The 10,242-nt window shown below is 55.3% G+C and overlaps 1 protein-coding gene across 1 annotated transcript in view; it reads left to right on the top strand.

Annotated features, from left to right (window-relative positions):
- The window catches only part of LOC107121836 (pre-mRNA 3'-end-processing factor FIP1-like), a 49,676-nt gene that overhangs the window by 33,312 nt on the left and 6,122 nt on the right, over window positions 1–10,242 (top strand). Inside the window, exons 5-9 of the mRNA XM_015424838.1 lie at window positions 309–522; window positions 2,699–2,725; window positions 4,364–4,421; window positions 8,039–8,094; window positions 10,114–10,221. Coding sequence (XP_015280324.1) covers window positions 309–522; window positions 2,699–2,725; window positions 4,364–4,421; window positions 8,039–8,094; window positions 10,114–10,221 — 463 coding nt within the window. The remainder of the gene's footprint in view (window positions 1–308; window positions 523–2,698; window positions 2,726–4,363; window positions 4,422–8,038; window positions 8,095–10,113; window positions 10,222–10,242) is intronic.

Below are 10,242 nucleotides of genomic sequence, written 5' to 3'. Positions count from 1 at the left end.
CTGGGAAAACTCCTACAAGATAATGACTCAGCCCCACCCCACCTTCCTAAGTAGATATAAATTACCGGCCTACCATTCTTCTTCTCACCTTGACACAGAGAGTACTCCATCTTTCTGTGTTATACCTCTGAGGATGCCCGTCACAGCTGCTGGTGAAACATCAGGTCCTACAATGCCAATTGTAGCCCGGGAAATCTACAGGGCCCAGTGAACTCCGGCCATGAAAGCCTTCGGCCACATATTGCATTGCAGTTTGTGGGACGTCTTTTAAAAGGAGCCTCCCTCTCTGGCCTTGCGCCGCTTTAAAGGTTCTTGGGGATCACGGGAGCAAGTCGCAGCCTCTCCAGCAGCCTCAGCAGCCGTCGCAGCCTCAGCAGCCTCCCCAGCAGCAGCCGTTTGCACCACCGACGGGGCCTCCCCTAGGCGGTCCTCCTCCCATAGGCGGTCCTCCTCCGCCACACTTCCTCCACCCGCCACCGCCACCGCCAGTTACTGCCGTCCCACCGCCTCTCCATCCTCCAGGTAGGTGCCGGGGGGGTGGGGGGTGGCATGTGCAGTTCACTAATGGAGTTAGGGCCTTAAGCGCCATCTGAAGCCCCTCGTGGCTCTCTGTCAACAGCTGATGAGTTGAGAGTCGGGTGGCTGTCCTGCGAGCTCCCAGTCCTGTGTTCTCCAGGGTGGTGCTTCCCTATCCTCTTTGTGACTCTACCCTCAAAATTAAAGTTGGAAGTGTGCCTCTTTGCTTTTTTTTGGTATAGTGGTTGGTGTAGTGGTTAAGTGTTCAGACTCTAATCTGGGAGTAAGAATGTTACCAAGTCTCTGTACCGGAAGTGTGCCTCTTTGCTCTTAAACTGCACATGGGTTTGCATTTGGAATGTGGAAGAATAAGAATGACCCTTTCAGGAGCCCACGCTCTGTCTTTTGGTGCATGTCACTGTGGACGTGCTTCTGAACTGGAAGAGTCCAGAGCCGTGATTCATTGTGAGATGCAACGGGCACGCTCCTCTGAGGGCAGGTAATTCTGTCGTGTCCCTGAATAAAATGTGACCAACCCGAGAAATACAGCAGAACTACCTGACCTTAGAGGAAGCTGTTTGGAAGGAAACATGGTCAGAGCAGTGACTCAGACAGAGTTCCAGCAGGCAGCCTCCACTGGGGGGTGGCTTTAAACTTCTGAGTGCTTTTTAATTACTGGACTCAAACTTTGTTCTTTTAATTACTGTGTTTTCCCCCTCTGGCATGTTAACAATTCTCTCACAGCACTCAAGTGTCTCAGCACACTGTGCTGGCATTTGAGCTCTGATTATTCATAGACCACCCCCACCCCCCAGCTCCATCTTCATGCTCCTCGTCTTTGTTACTTTTAGGCTGATTCCAGGGGTGGGTGGGTGTGTTCCCCCAAGGGCACTACGATCGGGGAATCAAAATCTCCTGGATGTTCCAGGCCCCAAGACTATCAAATTCGCGATGACCAGGGCTAGGGCGTTTTCGGTGGTGGCTCCTATCTGGTGGAATGAGCTCCCAGAGGAGATCCGGGCCCTGCGGGACCTTGTACAGTTCCGCAGGGCCTGTAAGACGGAGCTCTTCCGCCAGGCTTTTGAATAGGAGCCACCACCACCACTGCTCCATCAATGCCCTATATTCCGCACATTGCCATCGTTGGTGCGGGTACCATCGGAGGGAGCGGGACGTGCCTAGGGGACAACAGTGGAGTTATGCACTGCTGTGAGTAGCCATACCATCGAGAACACCATCTTGACTTAAAATTCGGAAGTGAGTAGGGGAGCACCGAAAATGTTTTATGAATTCTGTTTTAACTATTTAATTGTCTATTTTGTATTGCTAGTATTTTATACTGTTTTATTGTTATTATCTGGCGTTACGCCTCTGTTAGCCGCCCTGAGCCTTTGGGGAGGGCGGGATATAAATCCAAATAAATAAATAAAGTATGAGTTTTGCCGCGCAGGATCCAGTCTGTGGCTCACAGGCCGGCACGGCACGGCTGCTCTGGATGGGCCCCGGGGGCCCAGTCGGCACAAGAAGCTGTGCAGGAGCAGCATATCGTGAGGGAAGGGCATCTTTTGCCCTGACAGCATCTTTTTCTTTTTTTAAACTGAGCCTCAGGCTTCAGTCCCAGAAGCACTTAACTGGGGACACAAGATCTGTTGAGAGCAATTGATTTTATGCCTCCGTATAGGATTGCCGGAACCTAAGGGGACTCGGGCGGACAAAACCCACGGATCTGGTCTCTCGTTTCTCTGCTGCTACAGAAGGGGGCCATCACTCTTTGGCAGAGTCCAGGGTGGGAGTTCTTCAGTGAATCTTGTCTTAGCTCACGGGACTAGACAAGACCACAGAGGTGCTGCCTCTTGGACGAGACAGACCAGGGGTCCCTTTCTGGATAAGGCAGCTTCACAGCAGATCTTGGTTCCTTCTCCCGACAAAGGGAACCCAATCCACCTGGCTATGTCATCTCTACCAGGGTTATGACTGTTTGTGCCATAAGGAGGGCTGTCAGTGTCTTTATTCGGCTTTTCAAATCGGCCTTCCAAAGGGGCTCGTGGGAATCAGAAGTAAATGCCGTGTCCCGCACACGTTGGAGGGGATTCATCTAGGTGCAAAAGAGGGGCTGCCCAGGTGCTTGCTTTTTGCAAAATAATTGTCTCTGTCCTCAGTGTTCTCTCTTTGCTTTGTGCAGGTCTTCCACCACCAGGCCCCATTCCAGGTACATACCTCTGTGTACTCTAAATGACAGTAGCAAGTTTGTGTCTTAGTGGATCTTGCTGGGGAACGGAGCAGTTCAGTCCACAGAGTGTGAATTGTTGCTGGGTAACTTTGGGCTTGGCAGTGATGCTCAAGCTATGTGGTGCCCCTCTCCACGTGGAATAGGGTTGCCAACTGGGGTAGGAAATTCCTGGAGATTTGGGGGTGGGGCCTGGGGAGGACAGGGGGTTTGGGAAGGGGAGGGACCTCAGCAGGGTACAAGGCCACAGAGCCCCCCCCTCCAGAGCAGCCCTTTTCTCCAGGGGAAGTGATCTCTGTAGGCTGGAGATCAGTTGTACTTCTGGGAAATCGAGGCTAGCAACCCTGCCATGGAAACAGGAAGTACTTTGGGGCATTGCAAAGTTCCAGGCAGAGACAGTATTTTGAGATGTGTGAAGCTTTCATTTCTTCTCTCCCCCCCCCCTGCCTTTTAGCCAACATCTGGGTGGGAGGAATGTCATTAGACCCTCACCCGCTCTCCTTAGATTTGTGGTGTCAACTGTCCTCTCATCCCAAAAGATTTTGGGGGGAAGGGCGCTTCTGCTTCCATCTTCTGGATGTTTTCCTGTGCCCGGTTTCAGGAGGAGGTCAGAGAGCTTCATTTCTAATGCCAGGGTCTGAAAACCTTAAACTGTGTCGTAGCGAGCTTCCTGCACACAGTGACATGCCAGGATCTTTGCACAATCAGCCGTAGAACCCCTGGGTGGGGATGCCAGCTGATGAGGAGCGGGCTGATTTCTGAACATTTGCGGAAAGTGGGGGATGGCCATCTCGACGAAGGCTCCGAGTCCTCCTCCTCCTCCCGAGCTGCCGTGGATGCAGAATCCTCCTTTGTCAAAGAAAACGGAGCATGCCGGGCCCAGAGCGTCTCTTGCAGCCTTATTGCTGGAGCTTGGCAGATCCGGTCCTGGTGGATACCTGGACGGGAAACCACCTGGCAGGCCTAGAGATGCAGCTCTGCGGAGAGGCCAGAATCCCAGTTGTGGGCCTTCCCTCCCCTCCCCTCCCCTCCCCACGATGAGAAGTGAGACCCACCCTGTGTGCTTCACAGAGCCAGTGTGGTGTCGTGGTGAAGTGCGCGGACTCTAATCTGGGAGAACTGGGTTTGATTCCCCGCTCCTCCACTTGCACCTGGCTGGATGGCCTTGGGCAAGCCGTAGTTCTGATAAGAGCTGTCCTTGGCGAGGTATAAATCCAATCTCTTCTGTTCTTCTTTTCTGCACCTGGCTGGATGACCTTGGGCAAGCCGTAGCTCTGATAAGAGCTGTCCTTGAAAAAGAGCAGTTTCTGTCAGCACTCTCTCAGCCCCACCTACCTCACAGGGTGTCTGTTGTGGGGACGGGAAGGGAAAGGAGTTTGTAAGCCGCTCTGAGACTCCTCCGGGTAGTGAAGGACACGTTTTCCAGTTCTTCATGGGGGGGGGGGGAGATTACAAGGTTGGGGATCTGCACAGTACGATGTTGGGACAGGATGGGAAGAAGCTTTGCCCCGGGTCCCTCGAGGATGCGGAGGTGCCTTTTTCACTGGAAGAGTGAATGATGTAATGACTGTACAGGGCCCAGACACGACTCAGCCTTTCAACGCATGTCCTCCCTTGCAGGGTTGTTTCCTCCGCCTCTCGCTCCACCACCGGCCCTCCTCATCCCAACACTTGATGGGTAAGTAAGAACAGAACGGAATCCATTGAACTGCTAAGGGAAGAGCTCGTTCACAGTGCCCCCAGCCTGTTGCCGTCTCCATCCAATATCGTTACCCCTCGAAAGGCTCCAGATTTCAGCAGCTGTCCCTGTGGCTACTAGGTTGGTTTGGGGTCTGGTTGGTAGGCCCTGGGGACCTGCCACAGACCTGGGAAGGGAATTGGTAGGCAAATCTCCCCATCCCCAGGCGATGATAGGGGTCACTCTTGTCCACTGACTCATTTAGAGTAGCGACAGGGTGTCCCTGGGACTTCCAGGTTTTCACAAACGTGTTCTTGCGGTTTCTCCAGCGGACTTTCATCACAGGTTTTTACAGAGTGTTGCTAGGGGAGTTTTCTGTTCTCTGTCCCACTCCATGGACTGAAACTTCAGTCCCTGCAGTTTCAGACTCGGCTCCTGTGCATTTGAGGGGAGGGAAATGGCATTTGCCAGACTGTCCTTGTGCTAGAAGCTGACCATGAAGACAGCTAAACAAGATGGAACCCCTCAGATAAAAGCCGTGTTTTGGCCTCTGGTGCCTCGAGAACAGCATGGCAGGTGCCGGATGAGCATGAAGCAAGGGAGGGCATTCCGCGGGTATGGGGCCAGTCCTGAGAAAGCCCTGTCTCTGGTTGCCCCCTGTCTCACCTCTGTAGGGGGGGCGGGGGCGCACAAAGAACAGGGCCTGAGGATTGTAACTGGTGGAAGAGGAGGTGGTCCTTCAGGGATAACTTGGCCTTGCAAACTTTATTTCTTATTTATTTATCTGAGCTATACCCTGCCCTCCCTGCCAAAGCAGGCTCAAGGCGGCTTACGTAAAAATTTGTAAATAGATAAAATAAACGAATCAAAATATAAGTAAAAACATGACATAAAGTGCTAGTATAGGACAATGGCGAAGCGTTGGTAGTGTCAGCATAATAGGAGTACAGTCAGTAAATTAATCTTATGGTGATCTCTCAGTCCCGGCCATTTTGGTGGAGCCCGGCTGTCGATGGTGGCGTTGATGGTATTGGGGCCAGGGCCTTAATCCATTAAGTGCAGCTCATTAGTCGAAGGCTCCATCTTACAGGCCCTGTGGAACTGTAAAAGGTCCTGCAGGGCCCTGAGGTCTTCTGGGAGCTCATTCCACCAGCGTGGAGCCACCACTGAGGAGGCCCCGGCCCTCGTCGTGGTCAGCCTGGCCTCTCTAAGGGCCGGAAGGGCCAGGCAGTTTTGGGACCCTGATCATTGTGCTCTCTGGGGAACATGCGGGGAGAGGCGGTCCCTCAGGGAGGTAGGCCCCCGACCATAAAGGGTTTTAAAGGTAAGAACCAGCACCTTGAAGCAAATTCGGAACGCTGTGAGCAGCCAGTGCAATGCTTTTAGCACAGGCTGGATGTGCTCCCGCATAGGGAGGCCCAACAACAGTCTGGCCACCGCTTTCAGCACCAGCTGCAGCTTCCAAATTTGGGACAAGGGCAGCCCCATGTAGAGAGCATTACAGTAGTCCAACCTCGAGGTGACCGTCGCACAGATCACTGTCGCCAAGTGGTTGCATTCGAGGATGGGAACCAAGAGCCTGATCAGCCAGAGGTGATAAAAGGCCGACTTGGCAGTGGCTGCTACCTGGGCCTCCATTGTTAGGGAGGCATCCAAGAGCACTCCCAGACTCCTAACCTCTGGCGCTGGTACCAACGGCACCCTGTCAAAGATTGGGAGTGGGATCCCTCCCCTCGGGCCACTTCGACTCACATTGTCGGATTCAATTTCAGTCGGCTCAGTCCAAGCCAACCAGCCACTGCTTGCAGCACCAGGTCCAGACCTTCCAGACTCGAGTCAGACTGGCTGCCCAACAAAAGATAGAGCTGGGTGTCGTCCACATTTTGGTGACATCCAGAGGTCATTTCGGGGGGGATCGCGGGGGATCGCAGTTCCCCCGGGTGAGGTACGGGGGGCAGGGCACATGACGAAGCCCCGCCCCCTGCTTCCGGCCACCCCGCTTCCGGCCCTCATTCAGCCAGGAGGAGGCAGGAGAAGAGGGAGGGTAAGTTGCTTCCTCCCTGCCTCTCCCCACCCCTGCCTGCCTGGGGCCAGGGAGGGCCTTCGCAGGGCTTCCTTGCACTCCCGCCGACCTTGCATGTCCACCGCCAGGCCCCTTGTGGGGCTCGGCAGTGGAGCTGCAAGGCCGGCTACCTGGGCAAGGAGGCACATATAGATGTTGAATAACATCGGGGAAAGCACCGCCCCTTGAGGCACTCTGCAAACTAGTGGGTGCCTTTGGGACAGCTGTTCCCCTACTTGCCACCCTTTGTCCCCGACCCTGAAGGAACAAGGAAAGCCACCGCAAGGCAGACCCCTGGGTCCCAGTCAATGTTCCCTCTAAGCTGTGGAGTCTTGTGAGCAAAATTCTACTTTGTGAGCTACTGGCATTAAAGTTGTGAGCGAGCAATTTGGCCATTGCATAAATTAGTTTGCTCTAAAGCCATCCTTCCTGAGCTAAGACAAAAATGCGTGAGCCGGAGGCTAAAAAACTGTGAGCTAGCTCACACTAACTCAGCTTAGAGGGAACACTGGTCCCAGTGTCAGCGAGGGGGTGGATCAGTAGTTGGTGGTTGACCGTGTTGAACGCCGCTGACAGCTCCGACAACAGCAACACCACCGAACCGCCCCAATCCAGTTGCCTCAGAAGGTCGTCTGTGAGGGCGACCAGGGCTCTCTCTGTCCCGTGGCCTGGTCGGAAGCCGGACTGGGAGGGATCTAATGTGGAAGCGCCATCCCAAAAACCCTCCAACTGAATTGCCACGTGGGCAATTGGAGTGGGCAAATTGGAGACCGGCCGGTAATTAGCTGATTCGGCTAGATCCAAAGATGGTTGCAAGTGGTCGGGGCGTACAGTCGAGAGTAATTTGTTGACTCCCTGTAGGCTGAGTGGGCTGAAACAATCCAAAACCTGACAAGAAGACGTGGATGGAGCCTTGAGAGTCCCTTTACTGTCTCAACTGTGGTGGGAATAAATGGAGTAAATGGGGCTTATAGTTTTGCTGGAATGGAGGCATCTCACCCAGGAGACTGCCATAACCTGTGGCCCTGCTCTTCTCCTGCATGTGGTTTAACCTCCCCTAGAAAGCAGGAGCACAGCAGACATTGTAAGAAGGCAGGGGGCAGAGAAGACTCGTCACGGAGGGCGGGGCTGTCCGTGCCCAGTGACTTCTTGTTGCCCCTCCCAGTGGAGGCTACTCTTGAACCTACTCTCCAGTTCACAGTCCCTGCACACCAGGGGTCCTCAGTGGGGTGGGCCCCGTGGCGCCTGCTGATGCCTTTCCTGGCACCCGCCAAGTGTTCTAGAAAGTGGGTGGGGCCAGGTGCGGCTTTCCCCAGGTGCTGGACTGGGTGGGCCGTGGGCCTGACCCAGCATTGGCTTCTCTTCTGCTCTTCAGAGGGGCTTGCTAGAGGCCCTGATATCTCTCGCCTGGGGGAGGTGGTGGCATGTAGGAGGCCAGGATGCTCCATCTGAAGAAAGCTTTTCCCCACCCTCAGGGTGGGTGGTGGGCAGTAAAGGTTGCTAACTGTCTGGCTGTGTGTGTGTGTGTGTCTGCCTCTTGTCTCTTTCCTCAAAGCCAGCCTGCCAGCTTCAGCAACCGGCAGCCACCTCCGTTTGGCTACAGCTCCACAGGTGAGCAACTCTGGCACAGCTGCTGCCACGCGCCCCCCGGTGCTGGTCCCTGGGATTCTGGGGGCAAGCGGAGACTGTGCCGGGCCCCCCAGGGTTCTGGCTACTCCTGGGAAGGACCGGTTGCCCACCAGCTGCCCTCTGCCAGTCGACAAAGGCAGAAGGGTGAGCAGGGTGAGGCGGTTCTTCCCGGCCAGCCGCGCTTGGGGTCTCTCTGGTGCCATCCTTTCAGACTGGCGGCATCCTTCCTTGGGCTCTGGGGACCCCTCTTCTCCTCCAGCGGCCTGGCAGCCTTTAACGTTTGGGACCCTTCCCTCTCTCCGAATCCCTCCACTCTTGGCAGCGATCTCTCCTTTTGCCTCACGTCCCTAGATTTCCCCGGCACACGCTCGCGCCTTCCCGTTTCCTTTCGCAACTTTTTGATTTTGTTTGCCATCTCTCGATGTCTTTAGACCCAGATTGGTTCCCAAAGCAGCTCACGGTTCAGATATTTTATTTTTTAAATTAAAGCCAGTGGCTGAGAGACATGCTTTCCGTGGTGGAAGCCTCGCCAAACGCTGTGGGCTCTTCTGGGCCCCAGCAGAACTCTGCGCATCCAGGGCCGTCTGTTGGTAGAGAGGAGAGTGGGCCAAGCCTCCCCGGTGCCAGCCCTCGAGACTCGCCCCCAGATCCCCGCTGCTTCCGGGAGTCAAGGCTGGCCGTGCAGGGCTCAGGGAGGGCACCGGACACCCCGGGGAGGGGAGGGGAGGGGAGGGGAGGGGCGCTTCCTGCCCAGGGCTGCCCAGCATGCCTTTCCAGAGCATCCCGAGGACTGCTAGTAACTGCTGGCAGGGTCAGAACAGCTTGCCAAGATCAGACATGGTTCTCTCTCCTGTTGAGGACTGAGCCAGGGACTAGCTGAGTGCAAAGCCCTGAGGCATGGCCCCACTCAGCATTGGGGGTTTCGGGGAGGGAGGGACTGTAGCTCAGTGGAAGGGCCTCTGCTTGGCATGCAGGAAATTGCAGGTTCAATCCCTGGCAGCAGGGCTCTAGTCGGGGGGGAGCTCTCAGGTACGGAGCTCCGGAAGAGAACCTCTAGGGGGCGGGGCGGTCACGTGGTGAAGCTCCGCCCCCTTCTTTACCCCGCCCTCTGCTTCGATCCTCATTCCGTTTGGGAATGAGGATGAAGCAGGAGGGTAAGTAGCCGGGCCTTCTGACACACTTCCGGTGATGTCAGGGGGTGTGGCCTTCTGTCACTTCCGGTGATGTCAGGGGGCGTGGCATATGCAAATAAGTTATGCTAATGAGTTATGCTAATGAGCTCCGGCAGCTCTTTTTCTACAACAAGACCCCTGCCCGGCAGCATCTCCAGTTAAAACGATGAGGTGATGTGAAAGGCCTCAGCCGGAGACCCCGAAGAGCCGCTGCCAGTCTGTGTAGACAGGGCTGATCCTGGTGGACCACGGCGGGCCTGATTCAGCACAAGGCAGCTTCATGTGTGTTCATCTATGTGACATAACCTCAACCTTTGCCCCTTGGCTCTGATCAGCATCCCAGTTGGGTGCTGCAGCTCCGTGGCTCCGCAGGAGAGGGGTGCTCCATCCCTCCACCAGACGTGCACGATAGCATGCACCTGCAGGCAATGCTCCCTCTAAGCTGTGGAGTCTTGTGAGCAAATATTCTACATTGTGAGCTCCTGCCATTAAAGTTGTGAGCGAGCGATTTGGCTACTGCATCAATCAGTTTGCTCTGGAGCCCTCCTTCCTGAGCTAAGACAACAGTGTGTGAGCCAGAGGCCAAAAAACTGTGAGCTGGCTCATGCTGACTCAGCTTAGAGGGAACACTGCCTGCAGGTGAAGTCGTGCACTACTCTTGCTTCTTTGTGAAATGCCCACCTTTGGAGTGTGATGGAGTGATGTGGGGCACCTGGCTGCCCCTCCAGCAGACGAGCAGCAGTGCCCTCATAGGAGACTCCTGAAGCAGCCAGCCGAGAAGGGTGGCGCCCACCATTGCATGACCGAGGTCTGTCTCCCGTCTGCGCAGATTCAGGCTTCATCAGCTACCCACCCATTTCAACGTCTCACGCACCCTGGGTGACCACAGTGGACAAGGCCTCCAGCGCTTCCGACGGCGGCCACTGGGAATACTCTGGCTCCCGGAGGGAGAGGGAAA

Source organism: Gekko japonicus, unplaced genomic scaffold (assembly GCF_001447785.1).
Source record: "Gekko japonicus isolate JY-2015 unplaced genomic scaffold, Gekko_japonicus_V1.1 scaffold1114, whole genome shotgun sequence".
Taxonomy (NCBI): domain Eukaryota; kingdom Metazoa; phylum Chordata; class Lepidosauria; order Squamata; family Gekkonidae; genus Gekko; species Gekko japonicus.
Note: the sequence above shows the minus strand (reverse complement) of the source record. Positions and strands in the feature narration are given on the sequence as shown.